A 15127-nucleotide genomic window follows, 5' to 3' on the forward strand; every position below is an offset into this window, starting at 1 on the left:
TCCTCCCTCCTCCTCTTCGTCGTTGTTTGGTCACACGGTGGCGCTTGGCGCTCCACTCTGGGGCGGAACGAACGCGAAATTGTCGGCGCCGCGCTCGCTCGTGATGATGAGGGGACGCGGCGACCTCTCCGCGGCGCGGGGGACACGGGAGCGGCCAGCTCCGCGGCAACTCGCTCTTCCTCTGGCCGCTACTACAGCAGGGGTTTTAATTTTACAGAAACATATTGTCATGGGAAACTTGTCAAGATTCCTTTTAAGCGTCTAAAGTTCATTTATATTTTCACTTTTTTTTTTAAGTTGAGGATTCCCCTATCTCCCGGCTGGTACCACGCCCGGCCTCGGTCGGGTTCGTTCGCAATGGTCCCGCAGCGCCCGTGGAAATCACCTCTCTCTCGCGGTTTGAGGCGCCGCGGGTCGCGCCTGGTCGTTGCACTCCACCCGAGGCTCGTGCCGTTCCCTCGGGACCCGGCGCGGCGCGCTGCTCGCTGCTGCGCTCTGGCTCGGCCGGGCCTCCTCGGGACGGGGAGCCCCTGTGGGGCGGGCCGCGCCGCTCGGCACGAGTGCGGCCGGCCTGCCTACCCCGCGGGGCGCTCGGCCTCAGCGCCCGGCCCAGCAGCCACACACCGAGACTCCCGGTCTAACGGTCTAACCGAAGCGCCGTGCAGCGATGAAATGTTTCGTCACCAACAACAACGCGTCCGTTTGCGTCGTTTTGTCGACGGAGCAAAGGCGTTCCTTAGTCATGTTTTGTCGACTGAGGAAGGCTTTGTGGAATTTTTCTCAGTGCGTGAAACCCTCTACACTCTCACGCCGTTTGTGCTGAGACTGTCGAAAAGTGGCCTGCTGGACTCTTTGCTGACCTCCCCCTTTTCGTTCCGTTTGTTGCAGCAACTGTTCCGCAGCCAGCAGCAACAGCAGCAGCAGAGCGCGCCGCAGCAGATCCAGTTGCTGCAGCAGCAGCAGTACCTGGCCACCCAGCAGCAGCAGCAGCTGGGTATCGCCGCGCCCGCCGCCACCTTCACCAGCGCGCCCTACCTCATCAACGCGCAGGAGCCTTACCTCATCGCTGGTATGTCATGTAAACCGCGTTAAAATCGTACCTTTCACTAGCGAAGTTGAACAATTAATAAACAAGTTCATTGCTGCGTTTAAATTTGCCCTTTTTAAATGCTGTAAAATGTTCCATGAAAAAGTCCTGCTTTAATTTTTTTTAATTTTTATTTTGTGAGTTTTTGTCCTTTGTCACGGTCTTTGCGTCGTTCCTCTTCCTAACAAAATTGTCTGTTGCAGGGCCGACCGTAGTACCCCAGTACTATGGCATGGGACCATGGGTGTACCCGGCCAACATCATCCAGCAGGGTGCTGCGGGTGCGCCTCAGCGGAGGCCCCTCACACCCTCCTCGTCCACCGAGCTCAGCAACAGCACCACCAACCTCACCCAGGTAGGCGACGAGGACGTCAGCCTCAGCAGCGTAGATATGGGGCGTGTTTTCTCACCACATGCTCGCTTTTTGCCGCGCAGGTTCAGGGCCAGTACCAAGTTATCCCTGCCTACTATGACCAGAACGGTTCCATAGTGATGGGCAACGTGCGGGGGATCGGCAACGGCACCCCGATGAGACTCGTATCTCCAGCACCTGTGATAGTGAACGCCGGCACCCCCGGCGGCAACATGCGCCTGTTGGGCAGCCAGCCCCAGCAGATCGCGACTCCCCCGGCGGCCTCGTCCATCTACAGCGGGAACCAGCCCGGCTCTCTCTACTCAAGTTCAAACGGGACCACCATTGGCGGTACGTCGAGCTCTTTCTTCTCTTTGTAATTTATTGTTGCCTCTGTTTTGGGTTGGAGGTCTTACTTGCTTTTTTTGGTGTCAATACCTGTATTTGTGGTTCTTCTTGGTCAGAATGGTCTCTTTTAACCTACTTGTCGTTAGTTTTTTCTTTCTCCTGTTTCTTTTAATTTGTATTGAAGTTTATTCGTGCTGTTCTTATTACTCACTAAATTAATGTTCTTCGCATGTTTGTTGTCATGCAAATATGATTAGTGATACTGAAACAGAGTACTAATTTGACAGTTTTTGTTTGTTATCTTCATTTGTAATATTAATGCATGCGGTAATTCATCGGAGCTCATGGAGCAAAGGCCTGCTCTAATGATATTCTTTGTGTTTAGCCATAGAACTGACATGCCTTTTATCAAAAATGTAATGAATGTTGCTTGCCCCTTGGCAAACGCGACTGCTCAGGTGGTGGGTTTGCTTCTCCGTCTGCCTCTCACGGGTTTGGGAGCAGCAACTTGGGCACTATTGGATCACCTGCGAGCCTGTCCTCCCTTGGAGCAGGTACCCTCGTGCATGAGCATGCACTCCATTATTTCCTCAAGATGGCTAACACACACAATATTTTCTCTTGCCCTACACTCAAATCTGCATTCACTGGAAGCTAAAGCCTGTTGTCACATTTGCCTTTAGATTCATAATTGCATGCTATGCAACATTATAACACTTTCCAATTTTGTTTAATTTGAAAACAAGATTTTCCTATATTCACTCGTATTCATTTGAAGTGCACACATTTTCACTTCTTTCTCCTTAACTGCATGGCTTTAATCTCTTAGTAATCTGCATGGTTGTGCCATTTTTGTGGGCAAAATTATAGTCTCTTGGTGCTAAGAGCTCACTTGTAATTTAAGCTTTTTACACATCTCTATTGATCGCTTTCACACCACAAGCAAGTTTGACTCCATTTTCTTGCATATTCACTAGAGTCTTGTGCCGCACACAGAAGTATTAGTTCCAAATATCTATTTTTCTTGAAATGAAGAGCCACTTCTGTGTTGTTCATTAAAACATTCACATCACTGTTTGGTGTGATTCCACCACAAAAGAGTCTGTTTGCTGTAGGGAAAATCAGTTTTTGTTGGTCTTGCATTACAACTCATGAACCATGCTGCTCACTGATTTGAAAGCCTTTAAGCACTGTTGCTACTACTTCTAATGATATTTCTATATACCAAATACATGCTCTGGTTGTCACAATGTTTCAAATGATTAATTGTATTCTGGTGGCCTGGTAGGAGTGGACGTGTCAGGCACTGGCCTCGGTCTGGGCACAGGCAGTACAGGCAGGCGAGACTCATTTGACCGCAACACATCTGCATTCTCGCCATCACTTGAGTACAACAGGGGGAAATGGCCGCAGAGCTATGGTGCATTAGGTTAGTACTGATAATTTGTAATGTTGATTTTGAGGATGTGCATGCCTGGTTTATTCTGGTTTTAAATTCTTCCATTCCTTGAGTTATGTTGACTATACTTTTCATGTGGAACTGTGGTTTAGATAAATTATGGCTTGATGTGACTTCAACATACAGTTTATGTCATTGAAAATTTTGTGTACTTTTCTCTCTAGGAACAGTAACTGCATCTCAGAGCCCTTTGGGATTGACTTCCGGGTCTTTAACGCCACCACCACAATCTCTCTCGGCCATGGGTAGTTCATCAAACTTGGCGTTAGGAACATTAATGGGAGGAGCTGTAAACCACCGCAGTAGTCTGTTATCTGCTGCTCCTGGAGCTGAAGCCGCTAAATTCCGCAACGGAAATGTTGGTCCCCACTTGGTCTCACATGGGCTCACAGCCAATGGCATGTTTGGCTCCAGCTCCTCTCTCTTCAGTAAGTTTGGAGCCACAAACCCTCGAGGAACTGTTGGCTCAGGGCTTGAGAAACCACCAGGCAGAAGTAGACTACTTGAAGATTTCAGGTAAATATTTTTTTTTGCTTATTTTTATTGCTTTGTTGAATAATCTTTGTACTTATGAAGTTAAACCATAACATGTTTGTATCCATAGGTGTAATCTAATCGTACCTTGTTCTTTTCTCAGAAATAACCGGTTTCCCAGCTTGGGCTTACGAGATCTGGCAAATCATATTGTTGAATTTTCTCAAGATCAACATGGATCTCGTTTCATCCAGCAAAAGCTTGAGAGGGCTTCTGTTGCTGAGAAGCAAATGGTTTTTAATGAGATTCTCTCAGCAGCTTATAACTTAATGACTGATGTATTTGGCAACTATGTCATCCAGAAGTTCTTTGAATTTGGAACCCCTGAACAGAAAACAACTTTGGCACAAAAGGTGAGTTAAGTCAAAAACATTAGCACAGTTTTATCTATCTATTTACTATTCCTTTATTTATCTATAATTAACTTGTCTTCTTATTTTTAATCAGGTGCGGGGTCATGTACTACCACTTGCACTTCAAATGTATGGTTGCCGCGTAATTCAGAAAGCCTTAGAATCCATCTCCCCTGAGCAACAACAGGAAATTGTGAATGAGCTGGACGGTCACATTTTGAAATGTGTGAAAGATCAGAATGGAAACCATGTTGTGCAGAAATGCATAGAATGTGTAGAGCCTCATGCCCTGCAGTTTATCATTAATGCTTTCCAAGGCCAAGTGTATGCTCTTTCAACACATCCTTATGGATGCAGGGTCATCCAACGCATTCTTGAGCACTGCACTCTGGATCAGACTGCTCCAATCTTGGAAGAACTTCACAGCCAGACAGAGCAGTTGATTCAGGATCAGTATGGAAACTATGTTATCCAACATGTATTGGGTAAGTTTAAATAACATTTCAGTATCTTGTTTGTTTTCCTCAACCCTACTCGTCTTTAATATTTAGTTTTTAACTAATTTATTTTATCAGAACATGGAAAACCGGAGGACAAATCTCAAATCATCAATTCTGTGAGAGGAAAGGTGCTTGTACTGTCGCAGCATAAGTTTGCATCAAACGTGGTGGAGAAATGTGTTACTCATGCAACACGTGCTGAAAGGGCATTCCTGATAGAAGAGGTGTGCAGTTTCAATGACAAGTGAGTTTTTCTCTTCTAGTTGCTCATCTCATGATCCTTTCACATCTCCTGTTAACCAGTGTATCTAATCATTCCTTTTTCTTTTCACAGTGCATTGCACGTTATGATGAAAGATCAGTATGCCAACTATGTTGTTCAGAAGATGATTGATGTGTCTGAGCCTGCACAGAGAAAAGTGCTTATGCACAAGATCAGGCCACATCTTAATTCACTCAGGAAATATACATATGGCAAGCACATTATTGCCAAGCTGGAGAAATACTTCATGAAGACTGCTAATGCAGTGAATGTTGGAGGCGTTGGTGTTGTTGGAAGTGACCTTGGGCCTATTGGACCTCCACCCAGCAATGGAATGTAATGAGGGCTCTGAAATAGGAAAGCCAAAGCCTTCCCTCAGAAGTTGCCCACTACTGAGTCTTTGGCCTCCATTCAACCTTGCTTCATAGTTTGGTGGAAAGTTATGGGGGAAATTCAAGGTGTTCTTTTTCTCTTTCAATACTGTATGTGCTCTTTTTTTTTACATTTACTTATGTGACAGATAGTTCCCTGTGAGTAATTACTTTTAGTATTTTAACTCTGGAGAAAGTTAATGGTTATCTTTCCATTGAGTATGGCATAGTGACTTGTGCAGAAATAATATCTGAAAGGATTGTGGACCAAGAACAGACAGGACAGCCCTTGGACTTTTACTATTGTATACCTGTGTACATTAGGGGCAAGTTGATCATATTTATTTTAAATTATTTTAATTTTTTTTTTTTTTTCATGTAGTCCATAGAAAGCTGTACAGATACTTCCATTGATCTTTAGGGGCTGTGTTTTTCATTTTACAAGACCCTGATTAGTTCATGCCTCAATTCTTATGAAATTTAGTTAGGCATGCTGGAAAATTAAAGTTAAATTCTCTGAAGTTGTGATACACACTCAGGTAGTAAATCGAGGCTACAGAGTTTGAGCTCTATGTAATAGTAAATCAATCTCATTTGTGCCTCTTAGTGGTCACTCTATCCTTAATGTCTCCATGACACTACCAGTTAATTATGCAACCATAAGAGGTCATGAATTAAACAATTATATTGCCTGAAACTGTAAATTTAGAAGCAGGGTACCAAATATTTTCAAATGTGACTGTTCCTCAAAGAAGAATGAATACAAATCCTGAAGTAGCCTGCAAGGTAGACATCAAGGAAGTAGTAGTATGTAGTATACCTGAATATCAAAAAAGGACCAATGTAGACTACATTTCCAGCTGTAAATGTCTTCTAGACCTGATGTCTTGGCTCTTCTGAAATTCCTCTTACCGCTCAAAAGTGAATGCCATTTTCCAGTGAAACTTCTTCTGAGAGACCGTGTGCTTCAAACTTGACAGTACATGAACGTCCCAATATTCAAAATTATTAGGATGTACAAGTAAAGTGAAAGTTATTGCCTGTTTATTAGTGTAAAAACTGTATGTGTAGAACTTAATTTTTTCATAAGTGCAGCAAGCAAGTAAACCAATCAAGGAATGTAAATATATTGACTGTTGTGTAGGTGTAAACAATATTTAAAGTATCTTTGACATGGCATTTATTTGCTTTCATGTATCATTGTCCTTGGTTATTTGAAAAATGAATTTGTTTTAATGATTTCCTAATATTATTTTTTTATTTGCCCTATTGTACAGTCATTGACTGCCCTTCTCCTAATGTTCTCATTGTGCAGCATGAATAATTGTGTGATTGTAAAAATGAAAAATTAGTACACTTTTTATCAATTGTGTATTGTATGATTTATAAATATGGAGCAATCAAATTGTAAAATTGGATCACTGACATGTGTAAACATTTTTAAAAATTGGAATATGATGCATTGTAAAGTGTACAGGCAAAAATTTGAACAGAGATATCCCAAATTATTTTTATTATTGACTTCATTTGGACTCTGTATTTAAGTCAGGTACAGAAAAGGGATTTGTTGTTTAGTACAGGTGTCTATTTAAAGCATTTACTATGTATTAAACATTGTGTATTCAGCGGTCTGTCTGCAAATTCCAAATGCAACTACCCCAACTTGCTTTTAAAGTAAACATAACTTCTATTGTTTGTAGGCGAGTTTAATCCATAGTTTTCTATTTGTAAGATGCTAATCTTTAAAGTAATTAAATTTAGCTTCTAAACTAGCGTTAGTGTTTTCTCAGATTCTCCTTTATTCTATGTCCAACAAGTTTTTGAACTATTCCTGTACACCTGTACACTTTTTCTTATAGACAATTTGTATATTGGTCATACTGTTATTCCTTACATTTGGAGTCAATTTTACCTTCCCTGGAATTAACTATGTTAATGCATTTTCATCTTGTAATTATTTTCAGCTTTGTAAGTACAAAAATCTCGCATTGCATTTGTTAATTCTGTAATTTTTAAATTTGGTGTGATAATCAAATTCCTGTTAAATCATCCTGCTCTGATGTGGAAATGAGGCATTGTACCAAACACAATGTTGTCAGCAGCTTTCCTTTTGATTTTGCCATATGCTTTCTCTTTAATTCTGTAAAAAAAATAAAAATGGTCCCCTCTTATTAGATCTGTGCTATGTTATATTCATACCTAATGTTTCTTGCATTGCACTGTTGGATTCAAACTGAAATTGTATCCGAAAATACTTTATGAAAGCATATGACTGTTATAACTCAGCATCAATTGGTCCATTTCCCAGGAATCGTGTATATGGATATGTATATTTTCATGTGACTTAACTCAAAAGATACCAGTTTTGTGATTATTCTGATTTTTGGTGAAAGACAATTTGTTTCTTAGAACTGGACACAGTTCAGAAATACACTTTGTTTGGCATGTCTCTAAAATTTGTTTTGTGTGTGTTCTAGCTTCCTTGCACAGCTCTTCTGACTGATAGTTTCTCTTTCCCAGTGTCTTTATGACTAAGAAAGCTTGATTGTCTTTCACTAAAAATTACATAATCTTGGCAAATTTTTATCTCTCTTATTGTAAAATACATGCAACTTGAATCTATATGGCTTGTAATTATCTTTGTAGAACTTGTAGCTATGAGGGTCTATCCCTTGCTCTCCACTATGTGTTTTTTTTCTACATATTGTAGTATATATACATAACTACTTATTGTATATTGGTCTGTAAGTGTAACAGCATTCATTATAATTAAGCTTGAGCAATGTCACCTCTATGTGCGAATCGTTTGGGTCCTATTTCAATTCATTTTCTAAAAGACATGTAGGGCATGCAGAAAACTGTGTTTTCTAGTTGCTTCTCCCAAACTTCGCATTCTTGATCATTTTTGGACTGGCTTTAAAGAGGCGTTTGCTTTCCACATGTTTTATTTTATCATTGTAAGTGTCTAGACAGTAAGTGATAGTAAATGTTTCTTCAGTTTGTGTGGCATAAGAAGTGGTTATGATTGCTGTATATACTTCTGTATTTAGATTTGTGTGGTAATTTTCAAATTTAGATGAAATAACTAATTAGAATGTTTTCCACAATCACTGTCTATTGATTATGCCTAGAACATGTGTAATAAAATCATGAAAGTAAGTTATATATAGTTATTATTAAATCACGTTGTGTCAAGACTGATGTAAAGTAAAAAACTAAACAAAAGCATAACAAGAAACTTGCATGATCAGCATTAAATGTTTTTGTGTTTTATAAATTAAATGTGACAGACATCAACAGACAGGCTGCATTAAGGTTAATTCCCTTTGTACACTTAAAAATGAACTGCTTTGCAAAATGCTGATTTTGCACCAGTAAGAAGGGATTCTTGTAAAAAATATTATTTTACTGTTTTTATTGTTCATTCCTAAATCATTAAAACATGCAAAGTAACTCTAAGTACTTTCTTTCCTCTCCCTTAGTGTTACTTTTTTAAAGAATTGTTGTCTTAGGTGCACATAGAACAAATTACTAGTTGTAGTGAGGCACTTGTGAATACATTGTGAACCCAACAGATTTGCTTTTAATGTTTTGCTTGGCCACTTTTGTGCTGACAGTGGCTGTCTCAATTTCAAAATCCCTCAGTGTCAATGACTTGGGATCATTGTTCCTCAGAACATGAAATAAATCTCTTTGTATTGCTTACCTCTGATTTTTCCCCTTTCTTCCAAAGATAAAAAATCTCATGATCTCTGAATTTAAGGAAGATTAGCTGCCACCTCACAAGCATAAGTTTCCCAATCTAATTGAAAGACAGTCGTATCAGAGTGCAGTGAATAACAAATCACTTAGGAATTTTATTTCTGACTCTGTTGTTTGTGGCATGTGCTTCATTACCGCTAAGTTCTGAGCAAGACAACTTTTTATGCAGTACCTCACCCTCCACATTTAGGTAGATTCTTATTGAATATTAAGTGAGAAAGGAATTCTTGTGGTAGCCACGAACTCAAAGATCTAACAGTGACATTTTTAGGAAGGCATTACTGCTTAAAGACTTTTTTTTTTGCAGTTGATACTTTATGTATGTCCTGAAAAATGTCACCATGGAGTCTATTCTCTGGTTCCCCTTAATTTTCATACATTCACATTACTTTGGTCGTATATACCTGAGACAAATTACATGTAAAAATTATGTACAGAATGTACCAATTTAGAAGTGAAGAGTATAATAAATAATTTTACACAATGACTTTGTCTTGTTCATTTATGCACAATACCCGACTGAAAAAATCGACTGGGAACGAAAGGTGATACTGTCGGGACACCCTCAAAATAAAATGGGGGAAGAACCACCCCACCCCACCCAGTCGTTGACCGACCGTAGCGCACCTCACGGCATCTACCAGAAACAGAAACAGAAACACCTACTGCAAATAATTAATTGTTCTTATCCGCACTGCACTGCGCTATTTTGTGGGGGAAATCAAAGCACCAGGAGTCAGAAATTGTTTTCCCCTCCCCCAGACAGTTTCTCTCTCTATTTATTAAGTATTAATTGCTATTCGAAATGCTTTTGGAAGCGTTATAGCTAAAGTCTTTACCATGACTGGAGATGACACCTGTGACCGGTCCCTTGATGAGAACTGCAGGACTCTGAACCTGCAAGTGTTTGGTGAGAATACTAATGATCTGTTTTGCTTTAGTTTTACCCCAATTGTTAATATTGATTTTGTTTTTAACTCCTCCGCAGTTTGTAGCGTATGTGGAGAGGACCACGAAAGTATTGATTGTTCTGTAGTTCAAAATCTTAAACGGGTAAATTGAATTGTTATTAAATGTGTCGCCTTCCATACTTTATTTGTCCCTCCTCTGCCTTTCACAACTACAACTAAATTTTATCTGCATCCTTCCACACCTCTTATACTTCTTTGCAGATCCATGATTCCAAGATTTTGTCTCGTGCGAGGCAGACTCTACCCAAGGACTTTGCCGTAAAATCTCTGGCTGATGGAAGTACAACTGTTATTACCAATGTGCGCATTGACCAAGGTACTCAGTTTGGCCCCTTTCAGGCTCCTTTGTCAATTGATTTGCCACCTGCTGTATTGTTTCCTCTCAAAGTGAGTTAGCCCTTCAAATACATTCGCACATACAACTTTGTTAATTTTGAGGCAAAGATCTTAAACTTTTATTTTATAATAATTTCATTCAAGGTCTTTGGCAAGACACTAGATGATGGCTATTATTTGGATACTTCTGATGAAGAGTGTTGCAATTGGATGTGTCTTGTAGCCCCAGCCTCTAATACCAGCGAACAAAATCTTATATGTTATGACGTAAGTTTAACAAAATCTGTTGTGTTCCTCCCAGTTTCTCTTTGATATTTTTAATGTTAGTGTCTTTACATAGGTCAAACAAAGCATTTATTTTGCTACAACAAGAGATCTAGAACCAGGAGAGGAACTACGTTTGTGGTATGCATTGTACTATGGACTGAAGCTTCAAGCCCTACCTTTGTCTGATGAATCAGCCCAAGAGGTAATTACATCCTTTATTAACTGTCATATTGTTGAAATTCTAGCCCATGTAATAAGTGTATTTATTTGTAATTATTATGTTTAGGATGGTTTTTATGACCTGATAGATGAGGAGAAGCAGGGGAAATCAAATGGTGGTGTGTGTATGATGCTAGGTAAGAATGCCAAGATTTAAATCATAACATTCTTTAAGATTTCTTGTCTAAGAAGAGAAAACTACTTTAGAAATAACTTTTTCTTAGGGGATGATCTTCTCCAAACATTAACTGAACACTTACCAGCTCATGCCCTTGGAGCTTTTGGAGAAAGGGATGTATGGATATGCAAGTTGTGTGGGGTACAAGAATCAAACGTGGCAAGCTATGCTCGCCACCTTATGGTTCATTATCGCCAACCATTGCATAATAATCGACATCCACAATGCACTATCTGCTTTCGGCGTTTCTTCAGTAAAAAGGCATGTTGCGTACAGTATCTGTCAATATCAGGCATCTGCTAAGTTTGCATTTTTCCCTCAATATTATACATCTATTTCTTCTATCAGATATTGGACAACCATTTACTGAAACATGAAAAATGCAATATGTCGGACATCGAAACTTCAGAAACAGCCCTTAATAACAGCATTGAATATAAGCAGTTCCCTGAAAATATTAATGGGGCAGAAATACCCTCATGTGAAGAAACAACAGATGGAGGCACAGTTTATAACAACGGAGTTTTAAATGATGACAGTAAAAATGCACACATTAATAGATCAAAAAGTTATTTTTGTCATGAGAAAGAATCATTATTAAATTTAAATAATGGTGGCAAAGGTGAAAATGCTGAAAATGAATCTGAAGAGGAACAATCTGAGGTGTCTCATTCATCACCTGATAGCTTTATTAAACCGAAAGGACTTGATATGACTCTTAACCCAAAATTACATGAAGAAAATGTTGGAAATCTTATTTCATCAACACAAATTAGTAACACAGAAGACTTGGTGATTCATTCAAGCAATGGACAAAGCTTTGCCACATCCATCAATTTACGCTCATCTCAAGACATTGATCTTGCTTTAGAAAATGGAGAACCTTTAACGTTTGTGATGGTTGAAGCAACTGATAAAAACGACCTACCATCTGTTCCTTTTGTAGATAACTGTGTCAAATTGAAAGACACTTCATCTGTGAACAACTTATCATCTAACACTGAGGAATTATCAAATGCAGATGTTTCTAATGAACAGTTACATCAAGAGCCATCTGAAAAACAAAGAACTTTGTTTAACTGTGATATATGCGAAAAGTCTTTTAGCAAAGGTGCCTATCTTTATCGACATCTCCGCAAGCATACTGGTGAGTTTACTTGTGTGACCTGCTTAGCTGTGTTTGCTCGTAAAGAAAATTTGAAAACTCACTCCTGTACCCAGCCTAGAGAATGGTTTCCGTGTCCTACATGTGGAAGAAAATTTTCAGCCAAAAAATATCTTCAGAGACATGTTCCTATACACACAGGAGAGTTCACTTGTTCAGAGTGTAACCGCCATTTTGTGTCCAGACTTTCCCTAAAATACCACAGATGCAATGTTAGTAGAAATAAATCTGGAAATGTTACCATTAACTGTATAATGTGTGACAGAATATTTAGTACAGAATCAAAGCTAAGAGCACATCTAAAGGTTCATTCTGATCTAAAATCAACAGTTTTTAATAAACCCATGTTTTTAAAATCATCTCATAATGTTGAAAGGCTACTTAAAAGAAAAGATGTAAAGGATAACAGTGAAAAGCAACCAAACAATATATCTGGAGGAAAGGTATTTATTTGTGAAATTTGTGGGGCCATATTTAAAAGTTCATCAAGTATGAAGACACACAGGTTTTGTCATGGAGAGAGGAAGTTTGAATGTAGCATATGTGGAAAAAGGTTTCATCGGAAGGATGTACTACAAGAGCATTCAAGAGTTCATGAGGAAGCAAACTTTCCCTGTGAGCTATGTGGCAAGAAGTACAAAACTAAGAAATCTCTCTATGTCCATTCGCTTATTCATGAAGGGTCCAAGAGGTTTTCTTGCGGTGTTTGTGCAAAGGAATTTTTCCAAAAAGGGAACCTAATTAAACACGCACAAACTCATACTTCTTCAAGAATATACTGCTGTCAGTATTGTAAAAAATCATTTTCTTCAAAGGAATATTTTAATATTCATCAACTGACTCATACTCAAGGGAATATCTACAACTGTGATGAGTGTAAAAGAGGCTTTGTTAAGGTTTGTCTTTTGCTTCCAGTAACTTATTTTTTTATAAATCTGTTGCTATAGTGTAGTAGCTAATTCTGCAACATTTCCATTTTTCAGAAACATTTACTGGACACTCATCGACAGTCATTTCATTCAAATCGTGGATTTCTCTGCAAATTCTGTAATACTCTTGTACGGCACAGGCATTCCATGCGTCGTCACTTAGAAAAGAGTCATAATGTGCTCCGTGACAAATGGTCAATGCCTGGCTTCATTGATATTTTGCAGACTGAACTTCCACCGAACTTGTTATCTTCTTTTGGAGATGCAAAATTAACTCCTAAAGAGCAACAGGAAAGACAGCACCAAATAGAACTTTTGAGGAAAAAACATTTCCAAAACAAAGTGGCGTCAAGTTTAGGTATAATTCTTAATTATAAGAAAACATGTACAGTCACTGTAATGTTAAAAAGCAAAAGGTATTTAGGAAAATTCGTCTCAAAATCAATCTTACAGGTCCAACATCCGAGTTTGCATATGCTTTGGTACCAGAATCACAACCAAATCAGTTTACCTTGGTTAGTAGCCTTGTCTGACTTGGAGCAGCACTTTTTGTATGATCTACTTCTAACAATTTATTTTTTATCTCTCTAACCAGAGTGATCCCATAATAATGCTTCAACCATCACAGCAGTTAGCACTTGTCAACAATATCCAACCTGGCAATCAGGATGAAACATTTCAAGCTACTAGACAGCTGCAAATGGATTCAGAAGATGCTCCAGGTATGAATCTATCCATTATTTTTACCACTCATCACAGTTTCAAAACAGACTTTGTGAGGAATAGAAGTATACATACTTTCAACAATAGACTTAAAAAAACAATCAAGAAAATACATGACATTTTTAAACTTAAGTTTTTATTGTGAAACTGATATTTCTTTTGGTTGAAAGAAGCAATTTTTCTAACAAAAGTGTTCAATTACTTTCTGCCCTGGAAGGTGAAGTAGTTTTCACTTTGGTGAATCAAGAAAGTTCTCCGAATAGCCCAAGCAATACAACCCCACTTCTAAACTCATCTTCCCTTGCAAGTACTATTACTGACTTTGATTCAGGTATGTTCTTAGTTGTACTATTCGTTTTGATGTACTGTTATAACATTCTTACCTTTTTTTTTTTTTAATCTTGCGTAGGAACCACGTACCTGATGGAAAATGGACATGGTAATGAGAGCATACTTCTGTATGTAGTAGAGACTTCAAATGGAGAAGATGACAATTCAGAGGATTTTTACATGGTGCAGTAGCAGGGTTTGGAGAGGAAGAGTCTGAGGTGAAGCTGAAAGCTGTGAAAGGGAACTTCTCCTTGGCCTCCTTGTGTAAGTATCATATGGGATCACTGGATCTATTGGGCTTGCTCTGACTCTCTGACAGCATAATCTAATAAATCGTTGTTTTAATAGAATATTTTTATGGTTTCTGGCGGAACCAAAAGTAGTTTTGTGGTCCCCTGGTTCACCCTTGTCGATTCGACTACTTTTCCGTCGAAATCCGGACCCATCAATTTTCGCTAAAAACACAAAGGCTATAGCCTTTGTATATTTTGCCAAAAATGAAATCATTAAAAATCGCTGGAAATGATTGGAATTGGCCTAGGAGAGTCGCCTTTGACCTTCTCTGTCGAAATTGCGTGCTTCCTGGCTCTTTTACATCCTGTTTCTTCGACTAAAACTGCCTTTTTGGTTTGTTGCAGGAACGTCAGCCTGGAGGTGTTCCTTCCGTCCTGGACATCGGCCGTGCAGCCCATGGAATCCTCAGATTTAAGTTGAGTTGGTGTCACAGTGATAACCGTTGGGCCAGTTCTTTTTTTTACCCCCCCGTAAATTCACCACCCACATTGTGGAAGGGTCTAGCGGAGCCGTTCCGCTCAACGCTGTGGAGTCAGCGGACCCCTTGCATGGGGACAATACGTGCAACGCGTGACCTCACTGCGTCAATGAGGGGGCTGGACGTGTCGCCCAAAGCCGTCCAAAAAACCTCCCCTCCCCCTGCCCTCCTCCCGGCTGCGGCTGCTGTGGAGGTAGTAGCGGGGTGCC

At 39.6% G+C, this 15127-nt stretch overlaps 2 protein-coding genes across 5 annotated transcripts; both read left to right on the forward strand.

Moving 5' to 3' along the window:
- Positions 1–888: 888 nt before the first annotated feature.
- LOC113209678 (pumilio homolog 2) lies at positions 889–8971 on the forward strand (the record flags this gene model as incomplete). 3 transcript variants are annotated; one of them, XM_026427329.2, is given in 10 exon segments in its annotated part: positions 889–1069; positions 1291–1442; positions 1523–1790; positions 2246–2341; positions 3076–3216; positions 3411–3762; positions 3884–4133; positions 4228–4618; positions 4709–4877; positions 4968–8971. In XM_026427329.2, coding segments are annotated over 10 exon segments (2268 nt in total), but the record flags the coding sequence as incomplete, so codon positions are not given.
- A 718-nt stretch (positions 8972–9689) lies between these two features.
- On the forward strand, positions 9690–15121 carry LOC113209645 (PR domain zinc finger protein 15). Of its 2 annotated transcripts, XR_003303579.2 has the most exons (14): positions 9690–9938; positions 10017–10081; positions 10201–10386; positions 10480–10602; positions 10676–10804; positions 10889–10958; positions 11046–11260; positions 11348–13060; positions 13148–13451; positions 13547–13608; positions 13689–13815; positions 14034–14147; positions 14226–14410; positions 14495–15121. XR_003303579.2 is itself a non-coding variant. In XM_026427287.2 (13 exons), the coding sequence occupies exons 1-13, from the start codon at positions 9869–9871 to the stop codon at positions 14336–14338; spliced, it is 3291 nt and encodes a 1096-aa protein (XP_026283072.1). In that variant the 5' UTR covers positions 9690–9868; the 3' UTR covers positions 14339–14486. The 2 variants fall into 2 exon arrangements, 1 of the variants encoding a protein (XP_026283072.1); XM_026427287.2 differs by lacking the exon at positions 14495–15121 and having other exon boundaries at positions 14226–14486.
- Positions 15122–15127: the final 6 nt, after the last annotated feature.

This window comes from Frankliniella occidentalis, unplaced genomic scaffold, assembly GCF_000697945.3.
Source record: "Frankliniella occidentalis isolate FOCC.00 unplaced genomic scaffold, Focc_3.1 Scaffold233, whole genome shotgun sequence".
Classification (NCBI taxonomy): domain Eukaryota; kingdom Metazoa; phylum Arthropoda; class Insecta; order Thysanoptera; family Thripidae; genus Frankliniella; species Frankliniella occidentalis.